A 13,700-nucleotide genomic window follows, 5' to 3' on the forward strand; every position below is an offset into this window, starting at 1 on the left:
AGAGGGAACTTTTAAGTGTATATATACTAAAAATTTTCTCAAAATTTTCTCGATATTTTTAGACATCAAGACAGCTCCAGACAAGCTCATTAATTTTCAGGTAAAAGGAAACACACACAGACACACCTGGCTTTGCCATAATATTTTTTAGTATTTTATAAAACTACTTTTAGGCAAAAATATTTACAAAGAATTACAGGCATAATTTTTAAATTCCTGGCTACACTTAAATAGTAATAAGATACTTACCCAAGTAAGATTTCCAATGTACAAGGCAATTCTCTTTCCAGTATATGTATAGACAACATTTGGTGCAGCTCCTTTACCTACATCATCCCCAACAGACGGTGGGAGAGAATCCATGTAATCACGATCTTCTGGGGCATCTCCATTATTTGCAGACGGAGAAATTACATCATCGTATAAATCAATCTGATCGTGTCCACCATATTCAGCTTCCTAAAATACAAAAGACATCTTGATTCTATTTCACATTAAACACTTAAAACTTACTTGAAACAAAACGCTGTGATAAGTGCTACGTTACACAGACAGGGCAAGTCTGATGCAACACCTACACAACGTCCCTGTTGGAAAGCTAAGCCCCAGTTTCACCCACATTAAAGTATACAAAATTCTTATGACTACTATTATATTGTAAACTGACAAGGGTGAGGGGAAAAAAAAAAAAAAATCAACACAAACTACCTCTGGCCACTGTTTAACACTGCAATATTTATGCCCTTGCGATATACACAGAAATCCAAAAACCCACAAGCCCTGCTCCCAGAGTTTTAGATATTAGCAAGCTCGAGCAATGTGCAAAATGAGAGGCTAACATCCGCCCTCAAGCAAATCTTTTTTCCATTGAAACATTTGGTAGAGTTAACAGATCAAGCTTCAGGAAGAGCCCTACTGACAAATAAAACACTCTGCCTTTCAGATTTCTACCGCACTCCTCACTTGATTTTTATTTTCATTCACAGAGGGGCCAGACAGGGACAGAATTCTATTCTGTTTCATCAACTTCAACAAACCCAAGGGTCTGTGTTTACTATACATTTAATTTATGAAGGGCTACAGAGGGGCTATTCTACAACATCACTGCTACATCTGGAATGTGTTGGTTCAGGAAAGCATCATGGGGTTTTGGAGTGAATCACTCTCTTCTCCCTTGGGCTGGTAAAGGTTACGGCACATCTTGGCCAAGTGAACTAGATTCCTTTCAGAGGGAATGGAAAGGAGATTCCTTCCCAAAGCTCTGCCTCACATGCTCAACAACTGGATCCTGCTGGCCTCTTCTCCCAAGTGACAGGGGACAGGACAAGAGGAAATGGCCTCAAGCTCCGCCAGGGGAGGTTTAGGCTGGACATTAGGAAAAACTTTTACAGAGAAAGGGTCATTGGGCACTGGCAGAGGCTGCCCAGGGAGGTGATTGAATCGCCATCCCTGGAGGTGTTTAAGGCATGGGTGGATGAGGTGCTGCAGGGCATGGTTTAGTGTTTGATAGGAATGGTTGGACTCGATGATCCAGTGGGTCTTTTCCAACCTGGTGATCCTATGATTCTACTTGCTAAAGGGGCACAGATAGGCCAAGATCAATCAGTGATCCTTCAAACAGCTTTGACTTGTAAGTGTGGTTGGAATATTTAGTCAAAAAGGCCAGACTCAATACAGTCAAGAAGGCAACGCAGTGTGCTAGGCAGACAGAGGGGCACAAGCACCAATCTGCTCAGGTGCTGCTACCAAGCCAAGTTACTTTTTATGATGAAGACACCTAGACAATTAGGGGATTCTGCTGTCCTTTTTTACTATCCCAGCAATCACTTATGATCAAACAGCCCAGCCTGTGCAAGAGAGGCACTATCTAAATGCCTACTGGCAGGAAGGCAATAACTCCTCTGCGAACAACAATGACCTGACAAAGCTTAGGAGAGCCTGGCAGTGTTTAATGTTAACCTTCAACTTTTATATGGACTCTCACAGATTGCTTTGTCACGTGCAAAAGTTACAACTCCAAAAGCCTGCAGAGGGTTCCTGGCCTCTTCCAACCCAATCCAGAACAGAAGCAGCCTCAGTACATTTTGATATCAGAGAGATTTCAGCATCCACCACCTTGAGAATTTCTATCTAGAAATCTATATGAGCATCCTAGATGGAACAGTTCGAGGTACCAGATACAGTGACTAGAGAAAATCAAGTTGGATTCTACAGAAAAACATCTGCAAAGCCAGCAACGTTGGTTGAAAACGCAACAGATCCATAACTATCATCAGATGATCAGCTATCTAAAATATGATATTATCAAATGCTACCTATACAGAGATTATAGTATTTTTTTTAAAGACAAACAAAAACCCTACAAAAATCTCCCTAAAAATCAAACACATGCACACAAGCTAAGCTAAGTTTTGGCATTGTCAATCAAGACAGTTCAATCCTCAGCAACTTGCAGTGTCCCAACACACTACATTCAACAGAAAATCTACCTCTCAAGGTAAGTTTATCACCATTAAATAAAGTAAGGGTTTCATATTTTCACCTAGTCTGTCCAGTTCCCCATCTCAGTTTGATTCTTCCTATCACAGCTACTCAAACTAGGTTCAAAGAACTTCCTGGGATAGGTCTAAACTTGACAGCTTACAGCAAGATTAACGATGTCACAAGACAATTAAGGAACTCCTCCGCTAAACATGCAGTAACTCTAGTCATCTGTGTGTATGGATGATGACTTCAGGGAAGCAGAATTTAGTCTTGGTAGATGGATCCAAACACGCAGCCACCACTCTTACAGCAGATGTACGCCAACCTATCTCCGAGGTCAGCACTGCCGAAATCCCAGAGCAGGCAGCACTTCACAGCTCTGCTGCACTTCCCTGCTGGCAAGAAACTCCTCCAAACAGGCCATGTTTCTACCACACAGCCTTTCAGGTCACCATTGAAAGAAGGTGAGAATTACAAGAGCGCTGCAGCCTGCTTGTAATTTTGGGGGTGTGCAAAGAGCGTGGCAGCATCGGTGCCTTAATTTGAATCAATAAAAAACACACCAGAAAACCCGATGTTGTTCACCATAATTTCTTCTTCCATTGTGCTGGTTTTGCAGCCAGAATGGAATTAGTTCAGTTAGCAGTCTGTCAACAAGGTGTGTGGTTAAACGATCAAGAAAGATCTGAGTCAGCAACTGCCAAGAGTAAATAGAAGAGAGGTGTCTGGATGGTGGTTACACAAGATCCAACAACCCTTCCTCCTTCATACGTGTATCATGGAAACTTACCTAAACACACCCTTCTTTCCGACACACAGAGGAGTAAGGTAAAGAATACAGGAAGCATTACTTCTCTTAGCTGTTTCAACAAATGCTCTGCTCATACCAGGAACTGGTTTTGACCTCTTTGACTTCCTTAGTTAAACGGCCACCATCAAAGATGAAGAGAAATTATTTGCTGCTCAGTTGCAGCCTTTAACGATCTTACAGATAAACACCCCAAGAAACAAAGCCAGCATCGTTATTGCGGCCCTTTCTACAACCAACTCAGAGCCACAATATATTTCCAAAGCCCATGTTTTAACCAGACCACAGCTAGAAATACCAGGTCATTTGCACTGCAGAACTGCCAAATTCTGTGTATTAAATAGGACTGGGTGAATAGAAAGGGTACCGAAAAGATACGCTCTCAAAAGATTCACACCAGACTAGCTGTTAAACTTCCAGCTACTCAGCTCTTCCTCAATATTTTTTATTTTAATTACTGTTCACAGTGTTCAAATATAGAAACCGTAAACACACAGAACATCATGGTCATGTCCAGGAGGGACAAATTCTTTTTGGAACTTAGTAGCCATACTCCTTTGAGCTGCAAAGAACTGGTCACACCATTTATAATGGCTGGTTTGGAAACAGAGCTTTTTTTTTAAAAAAAAAAAAATCTATTTAAGCTGTACATACACCCAAGACCTGCTTTTTCCACTCAACTCTGTTCAATTTAAGAGTTAAGCACTAAATTGCACCTACAAAAGCATATTAAAAGTATTGGTGATGTAAAAATTTCATTAAAAGAAATGTGCTATGGTTTCTGGAAAAAAAAAAATCACCTAAGAAACAGCAAATTATCCAGCTTCTCCCTTGTCACATTTTCACTCAAATTGCAGTGTGTGTAGTCAAAAAGTCACATTCAAAAGTCAAAGTCAAAATACATATTCGCATCCTCACTTTAGAAGGTTGTAGGTCCTTAAACATAACAAGTTAGAGACAAGCAAAAATCCTTCTGGTCTCGATTAGCTGTCTGAACACACAAACTGGAACCTCTAATAAAACAGGAGGCCTTTGATGTTTCCAAAATAGCACGCTGCCTGTGGCAGAAACCTCTGCTACAGTGGAGAAGTTTCTTAAACCATAAGATGCACATTTACTCTACCAACCCAAACGCTCTCGGCTCTACAACTGGCACATCACTAAAATGTGAGCACTCAGATCCCTTGTCAAATAGAATAACCAAAAACTCACAAGTAGTCAGTGGTATAAATTAAATATAGGTAGTATTGCTGTCTGCATTAGAACAAAGTTAAGAGGCACCAGATGAGACGGTCTCCAGCTTTCTTTGTAGTTTGATATTTGCAAAAACACAAAGGTTATCTCTTCCCCAGGCCCCTTTCAGTAGATCAACAGAACTGACGAAATACATATGCAATAAGGTACTGCACTTCATAATATATGCAGGTCTGCCAGCTTATCTTTTTTATGAGCAGTAGAAATTCATTATACCACAATGTGCTCATCCCCTCCCATAACAAGACAACTGTCTTCTTGATATAAATGCTGGTTTTAATAACCTGTTTAATATGGCCGTTTAATGTCAGCTTTTACTATTTATTACACAAAAAAGTCTTCCTCTGTGTACAAGAAGACAGTAACTAACACATCCTTAAGAATCTGTAGCCACAGAGTAATTACCCTTTTAGCTGCTTACTCCATCCAAATCACTTTTATTATCCAGTTACGAAATACAAAGTCAAAACTCTTTCATTTCTAATTTGTTCGCATTTAAATATCAAACTAGAACACTACAAGCACATTTAGACATGTCCACAACACAACTACGCAAGTGTACTCATTAAAGCATAAACAAAGCAAGTGCTTTTTCCACAGCATTAAAGAGATTCTTCTGACCAAGCAGAAGACATAAAGCAATTTAAAAACCTCTATTATATATAGGTTAGAAAATTTATTTTACTGTGTAATATGACAATGAATAAAAAAGCATGATAAAAGCAGTTTCTTATTGTTAATTATATGCACGTGTGTGTCTATAAGAAAACAAAAATGCTTGAGAAATGTAAAGCTGGCCTCATGCAAAGGTTCTTTATTTCAGTATCATGCACCACTACTGTAGTTTTTTTGTGTACAAAACCACACCCTAATATTTGGTAAACTAACCCTAACCTTACTGTGGTCTTCTGCCATCAAATGAACGCCAGCCTCAGTCATTTGTATGCAGATAACGCAGTTCTCATGTGCAGCAAAGATCCCACTCTTGAAGAATAAGATTCGTAACAGGCAAGGAGATGGTCAAAGTAAAATGTACCATGCAATACCTATTTCTCACAGGTCCACAAGAAACGTATGCAGGAAGTATTGAATTTGAGACTCTCATCTCAAAACGAGACTTTAAAAAAAAAAGGGAAGACTGCTGGATAGGAAAGTCAGCTTAAAAGAACAAAATGGAAAATGACTCAACCAGGTTCTTGGGGGAAAAAAAAAAAAAGAGAAAAAATGGAATCACAATTTAAAAAAAATAAAGACAACTGGCAGGAGCCAAATTGAGTCAAGCTGTAAGCCCAAGGATACACCTATGATGAATAATATAAGAGGCAACACAGACAGAGAGTTTTGATGAGCTCCAGATGGAACGGGCAAGATGCATTTTCACTAAAAAGGTCTGACTTCAAGTTAAGTTAGTCAGCTCACTGCAACCAACACCAAATACAACTCAGGCCAGTTCCGAGTTGTCATTTGGTTTGTAAATCTGTGGTCTCTATTTCACTCTCATAGCTTGAGATTTATTTAGCACTAATCAAGCAGAACATCCCTGCCTCCTGCTTCTCCTGGAAAAAAAGGCATTAAAAAGTCCTGGAAGAGCCTCAAGGATGAGCACCTCGAGGTCCAAGAACAAGACAAAAAAGGGAAGCTCATTGAGCCACAAGTCCTAAATTACCCATCTGCTACACATGTAAACAAAAGTTTTGTCCCAGCTCGGGTATAACTGCAGTTATACTGTACCTTGAAGACTCACAAAGCTACACAACATTTCAGTCCTCGCTAATAGAAGAACTATTGAAGAGGGCTCCTATCATCCAACTTGAACAACTACTGGTAAGTCATGTTAAAGTGGTGCAGCACAATCAAAAACAAGGAGCTTCTTGCTTTACACATAAAGCAATTCCCACTACATAAACAAATTAATAATATAAATCACCTTCTCCCTACAGCATTTTCTCACCTTCTGCCATCCACAGATGTACAGAAGCATATCCTGTCTTAAAAATTGAAGCTGTCAGCTTCAAATCAGAAACAGTAATTCATGAATAGAAGCTTCCAGAGGACCCATCGCAATGATGTCAGAAACAGGTACCAAGTAGGACTGTAGACAGTAACAACTAGCTTCGTTTTGTACTTGACAGATGGAAATAGGAAAGTGCAGAGATGTCACTCTCCCAGTAAAACTTTCTATTTTAAAGTGATATAATTAACTGAGCAGGTGCCGAGACAAAATTAGTCACAAAGATTAAACTTGGGAAAGAAAAAAGAGCAAAATTTTGGGAGGAAAAAAGTGAAAACCAGCTATCAACATAAACAAACCCAAAGCCAAGCTAGGGGAAAGGGGCACTAACCTCTTCTCACTCTTTCCCCCCCAGTATTTTGCAAGGTTCACAAACGGAGGAAGCAGACTGCAAAAACGCAGCCCAGCAGGAGAGCAACAGGAGTGAATACAGTGAAAAGGAAAAAAAAAGGATCTCCCGACTGCTGGAATAAACTAAACTAGATTATCACAAGACTGTCACCAGTGCCATCATCCTCCCTTGCACCGTGGCTATAAGGAATATTAATATTAACCATAACCAGAGTAGACCAGGACTATGTGACAGAAAGAAAGCATCCCTGTCACTTTTGGTCCTGCAGCATCTGCCTGCAATATGCTCTTAGCACAAAACTATTCTGCTCCGAGGACTTCTACACACATGAGTTTACACCAACACTGCTGGATTCAAACTAGTTTTTTTCTGAAAAACGTTATTTTTTTTCAATCAGCGTTTTACCTGGAACTGATTAAAACAAAACCAAGTTACTAAAGAAACCGAAGACATGCGCTCTTATGCTCAAAGGTGTTTGTGCTAGCGTTCACCTCCATTTAAATTCACGTAACAAACCTTCAATTAAAGTAGAAACTTTCACGGTCAGACAAACTAAGCACATCAGCCCTCTCCATCACCTGCATTCTTTTATAGCACACCTTTACGAGATTACTAATCTTCTGAACTGTTTTATCAATAAATATCTAAAGAAATAAAGTTCCCTGGGATAGTTTTAAGCCGCTACCCAAACTAACTGCGACTTCCATGAGCTGTTCCCTATTTCCCGGTGATCTGCAGGGCAGGTACGGAGCTGGGCACCACTCGGGGAGCCCAGGGAACGCGTGAGAGCTCGGCTGTCCCGGGTTATTTATGTTCCACAACAAGAACAATGCAATCTGGGGCTACCCAACCCGGCCAGGAGCCGCAAGCGGGGCAGAAGGCACAGAAACCGATAAGGAAAAACAGGTTTCTGTGGGAAAAGCGCCAGGCGGATTTGGGGGAGAGATGAGTGAAAACCAACCAAATAACAAAATAAAGAACTACCAAAGTGGAAGCAAGTTCTGTTTATTCCATTCCTACTTCCCCAGCCACACGGGAGCTCCTCCTCTAAACAAGAGCTGCGTGACTTTTTGCCAAGAAGCAAACAACGAATCCAAAAAAGAAAAAAAAACACCAAACGCGCACGGCAGGCGGTGTCCCCCGACCGAAGCCGCGCTCCCTCCCGCCTCCCCCGCCGCTCGGCGGCTTTTCCTTCTCCGCCTGCGAACAATGGGGGCCGGGAAGGGGCCGCGGCGGGGGCGGGGGAGGGAGGGACGGACCGACGGACGGGGGCCGGCGCTCCCGCGGGGGCCGAGCGCGGGAAGGAACGCTGGGCGGCGGGAAAGCGCGCGCGGTGGCGGGAAGGCGCGCGGCGGCGGCGCGCGCCGAACAATGGCGGCGGCGCGGCCCGGCCCTGCGAGGCGGCGAAGGCGGAGGGGGGAGAAGGAGGGAGGGAGGGGGGGAGGAGGAGGGGCCGCGCCGCGCCGTGCCCGCGCGTACCTGGTTGAATTCCTCGCCCACGTCGGCGTAGATGTCGATGTGGTCCACGCCGTCCGCCATGATCCCGCGCCGCCCGCCAGCCGCGCCCGGCCCCGGAGCCGCCGCCGGGAGGGGGGAAGGGAAAGGGAAGGAAGGAGCGGGGAGGCGGGGCGGCGGGCGGGGCGGCGCCGTCACTTCCGAGCGAGGGGAAGCGCGGGGGGGGGTCGGGGGGCGGCTTCCGGCAGCTCGGGGCCACTCCCACCCCGCCCCCCCATCTCCTCCCCGCGGGGGGCACGGCGGGTGGAGTATCACAGAATCACAGAATAACCAGGTTGGGAGAGGCCCACCGGATCATCGAGTCCAACCATTCCTGTCAAACACTAAACCATATCCCTCAGCACCTCGTCCACCCGTGCCTTAAACACCTCCAGGGAAGGTGAATCAACCACCTCCCTGGGCAGCCTGTTCCAGTGCCCAAGGACCCTTTCTGTGAAGAATTTTTTCCTAATGTCCAGCCTAAACCTCCCCTGGTGGAGCTTGAGGCCATTCCCTCTTGTCCTGTCCCCTGTCACTTGGGAGAAGAGGCCAGCACCCTCCTCTCTACAACCTCCTTTCAGGTAGTTGTAGAGAGCAATGAGGTCTCCCCTCAGCCTCCTCTTCTCCAGGCTAAACAACCCCAGCTCTCTCAGCCGCTCCTCATAAGGCCTGTTCTCCAGCCCCTTCACCAGCTTTGTTGCTCTTCTCTGGACTCGTTCCAGAGCCTCAACATCCTTCTTGTGGTGAGGGGCCCAGAACTGAACACAGGATTCGAGGGGCGGTCTCACCAGTGCCGAGCAGTTTGGATTGATGCTGAAGTAAAGTTAGGTTTTAGCTAATTATTTTGAAAATTAGGCTGAATGTCCCACCAATATCACATTTTCTTTCAAACGGTGTTTGATAATTCTTCGAAGACGGCAATGCCTTGTGTGCGGTGTGATCCGTGCTTCTGCCTGCTCCTTGGGCCCCTCTGTTTGAAGCCTCTCCCCGGCTCAGATGCAAAGTCAGCCCGAGCTGGAGCCAGCTCCGGCTTAGCGACAGTTTTGACTGTTGTGAGTCGTAGAATTGCTCGGCTGGAAAAGACCTTTGAGATCATCAACTGTACCTGCCTACTGCTAAATCATATCCCTAAGGGATAACGTCTTTTAAACACCTCCAGGGGTGGTGACCCAACCACCTCCCCGGGCAGCCTGTTCCAGCGCTTGAAGTGGTGAAGAAATTGTTCCTAATGTCCAATCTGAACCTCCCCTGGTGCAGCCTGGGGCCATTCCTTACTGCTCCTCGAATCCTGTGTTCGGTTCTGGGCCCCTCACCACAAGAAGGATGTTGAGGCTCTGGAGCGAGTCCAGAGAAGACCAACAAAGCTGGTGAGGGGGCTGGAGAACAGGCCTTATGAGGAGCGGCTGAGAGAGCTGGGGTTGTTTAGCCTGGAGAAGAGGAGGCTGAGGGGAGACCTCATTGCTCTCTACAACTACCTGAAAGGAGGTTGTAGAGAGGAGGGAGCTGGCCTCTTCTCCCAAGTGACAGGGGACAGGACAAGAGGGAATGGCCTCAAGCTCCGCCAGGGGAGGTTCAGGCTGGACATTAGGAAAAAATTCTTCACAGAAAGGGTCATTGGGCACTGGAACAGGCTGCCCAGGGAGGTGGTTGAGTCACCTTCCCTGGAGGTGTTTAAAGGACGGGTGGACGAGCTACTGAGGAGCATGGTTTAGTGTTTGATAGAATCATAGAATCACCAGGTTGGAAAAGACCCACCCGATCATCTAGTCCAACCATTCTGGTTGGACTCGATGATCGGGTGGGTCTCTTCCAACCTGGTGATTCTATGATTCTGTCCTGTCACTGGTTGCTTGGGAGGAGAGACCACCACCCGCCACTCTACAACCTCCTTTCAGATAGTTCCAAAAAACGTTGAACATTTTGAAGTTCATGGTAATATGAAAATGAGTTCTTGGAAAGTAATGGAATATGCATAAGATTTCTGGGAAATGTTGTACACATCCCTGTAGGGGGGAAACACATTCTGTCCCCAGCTCTTGTCTTGATTGATGGAGATCACTCCCTTGCGTTGCCCAGGCCTGATAAAGGATGCTTGCTTTATAAAACTCCAAAACAAGGCTTAGAGATTATATTTGCTGGCATTTTTGGTATCATCAGGGTGCGTGGGGTCCCTCCCCGCCTGGGGTGCGCTGGGGCACTGCTGGCACTGGGCATGGGGCGCAGGCAAGCTGACTCCTGTTTCCCGCAGCCTGTGCTCCCAGGGAGGTGCTGCCAGCAGAGGAGAAGCGTTTTGATTGCTTAATAACCACAAGCTGTAATTGGTACCTGTGAAAGGAAGCAGATGCTGCATCTTCAAACCAGGGGTGCACATGCTGAGCTCAGGAGCACAGGATAATGTGCGGAAAGGGGGTGAGCAAGCACACTGTTCTGCGCTTAACCAGGCTCTGGAATACTGGCTGCTACAGAGCTTGGTTTGAACACAGAAACATAGAATGGTTTGGGTTGGAAGGAACCTTAAAGATCATCTAGTTTCAAGCCCTCTGCCATGGGCAGGGACACCTCCCACTTCTCAAAACACCATCCACCCTGGCCCTGAACACCTCTATGGATAGAGCATCCACAGCTTCCCTGGGCAACCTATGCCAGTGCCTTACCAAACAAGCCAAAGCAAAGTCATGGGCTCTCAAGTTCTTCATGTCTCTCTTTAAATAAATATTCAGGTTTTATGCAAGGTCTTCAAATGCAAGATAGAGTCACGAAGTGAAGATAATTAGTGTCAAATGAAGACGGTTGGGGGTGTTTTATGCATTCAAAACAGTTAGGGTTGCAAAGACAGCTTCAAATTATTTTTGAATGAACTCAGCTATTACTCAGATCTGTTTTGAATCTCTAGGTGATTTAAAAAATCATCATGTACTGGAACAGAATGCACAGTGTACATGATGTTCTACATCATAGATTATGTTCTAAGTTGTAGGTTATGTTGCACGTCCAAAAATAAAGCTTCTTTTTTTTGCCTTAAGAGCCGGCAGTGAGATTATGTTTCTCAGACTGAATTAAAATAATGTTAAAAAAATATCACTGCAAGGAATAAAAATGCTAAGTGTTATTTTTAGCTTGGCTCAAAATTTCCTTTTACATATCTAGGAGTACTTCCCAGTTCCTGGATGAGCATCCATGTCCCAAACTGTCCTGATTTTACATTGGGTCCAGAACCTGACTTGAATACAGACCATCCTCTATCTCACTGCCCCCGCGTTGTAGTGTCCATTGGAAGGAAATACGAGCAGGCTGGAAAAAAGCTGGAAAATCAGAGACTCATAAGAGATATGCTCTGGATATGCTGAAAGTCCTCAAATCCCGCAAGCATGGAGATGCTTAGACATTATTCCTGGAGTTCTTATCCAGCTTGTGGATTTATTATATTACATTTATTAGCTACAGATCTTGTGTTAATAGTTCTGGAAGATGGGAACCCTGTAACTGAGTTTGTTTTCAATTCTGTTGGAGTGTCCTGGTTAGAGAAACTACCAGGTCCCTGACCCTTTGGAAAAGTTCAGAGTATCTTCTGAAAAAAAAAAAAATTTAGAAGTGATAGTTGGGAACAAACAAAGAAAAAGTCTTAATTGAACTTTTGGTTACAATTGTGATTGATAATACTATTTTTGATCACAGGTTGAAAGTACAAGTTTACATTCACGAATGTTCAAGTCGTATGTGAATGAAGTGACTCAGTAGTTTTGCAAGGAAGATTCACTTTTATTCTGGATTTCCCAGAGTCCATACAGGTCCTGTTGAAGTATTGAGATCTAACTGTCTTGCGTTGTTAGCTGTGTGCAGTTGTATGTTCTATATGTGTCTGAACATCTTAAGGAAGTTATGCATAAATTGTAATGATGTTTCAAAGGGCAAGGAAATGAAATATGAATGAGAAAGTCATTATCGTCACTCAGAATCCACCTCAGGGATTACCACTAGCATTTGAAGGACCCTGCCGGGGGTCTTTGAAGAGGCAAGAAAATACATTGGCCTCTTCTTTGCTCTTTAAGATAATGAAAGGTGATCAATGAAGCTTGTGGAACCTGGCAGGGCTGTGTTTTATGCTCAGGGGGCTTTTCCACTTTAGAACCTTTCTAAATAGTTTGACTTGCTAGATTTGTTGCCCGCAGGCGTTTACAGAATAGACTATGAGCATTTTTATTCTTATATACATACCATTAAGCAAATTCTGTAAACTGTGTAGAAGACTAAATATTACGCAAGCTGTTCTATTTATTTTCTGCTGTATTTTCATGCTTTTCATGAGTAGACTTACTAAATATGTCTTCATCTTTCTTGTGGTCAGCAACAGCTTCTTTGTAAATTATTATCTCTCCATGGAGAAACTTCATGGTCGATCTACTTTAATTAAAATGTTAATGCTTCGTGGTTTATACACATCAAAATTATTTAAAGCCTGTGTCGCCTTTACCTGGTAAAATCTAGAAGGCTGAGGTGGAGCATGGGCTGAAACAGAAATGTGATCATAAGAGAAAGAGTTATCAGTAGTATAGCTTGGTCTGGGAGAAGAGTCCTGATAAGGCTTGTTGGGAATAGCAGAAGCCAGAGGTTTTGAGGTAATTGCACGCCTTCTGGACCCATAGCCCACCATGAGGACAGGTGGGAGCAGATGAACCAGTGTCTTCCATCAGCTTCTCTTTCACACCATGGGATATTCTTTCGTCTGACAGCAACAGCTTGAGCTCCCTTGATACCAAAAGCAGGAGGAAAAAAAGACACTGGCAGCTCAATGTAAGGAAGTGGTCTATACCTTAAGTCTCTGTTTCTGACGGATCCACAAGAGCCCATTTATTTGGATATTGTTACTTTGCTGTCTTGTGTGGTAACAATGCAAATTCAAGTATAATCCTCATTTTGAACATAAATGTAGCAGCTGGAGCTCTGAGAACCTTATGACATGTATCGGAGCCTTTACTACTAGGATACAGGAAAAAGGAAGGGAGAACACTTTTCCTACGCATTTATATTATATGTGATTACTTCAAAATTAATACATGTAAATGTATTACTTCAGGTAAGAGTGGCAGAGCCACTGTTTCAATATAATAATGACACCAACACAGCAAAAATACACCTTTATATTAAAAAATCAATTTATTTTAGAAATTTCCCTGAGGAATTGACACTGAGAATGGTGCAGGAATTTTCAAATGGACTTTTAATATCATGCAGGAGTATTAGAGGCAACAAAGTGAAAAGATAAGATATAAGAAAAAGTGCTGTGTAAATCAGAATAG

General features: G+C 43.6%; 1 protein-coding gene across 4 annotated transcripts in view; it reads right to left on the reverse strand.

Annotated features, from left to right (window-relative positions):
* The window catches only part of CPSF6 (cleavage and polyadenylation specific factor 6), a 29,659-nt gene extending 21,142 nt beyond the window's left edge, over positions 1–8,517 (reverse strand). For all 4 annotated transcript variants that reach the window (XM_069852417.1, XM_069852408.1, XM_069852401.1 and 1 more), the window contains exons 1-2: positions 8,389–8,517; positions 250–459 (exon numbers count right to left, since the gene is read on the reverse strand). In XM_069852417.1, the coding sequence (XP_069708518.1) occupies positions 250–459; positions 8,389–8,448 (270 nt within the window). In that variant the 5' untranslated portion in view covers positions 8,449–8,517. The remainder of the gene's footprint in view (positions 1–249; positions 460–8,388) is intronic.
* Between the last annotated feature and the right edge of the window lie 5,183 nt (positions 8,518–13,700).

The sequence above is a fragment of the Phaenicophaeus curvirostris genome, chromosome 1, assembly GCF_032191515.1.
Source record: "Phaenicophaeus curvirostris isolate KB17595 chromosome 1, BPBGC_Pcur_1.0, whole genome shotgun sequence".
In the NCBI taxonomy this organism is placed as follows: Eukaryota; Metazoa; Chordata; class Aves; order Cuculiformes; family Cuculidae; genus Phaenicophaeus; species Phaenicophaeus curvirostris.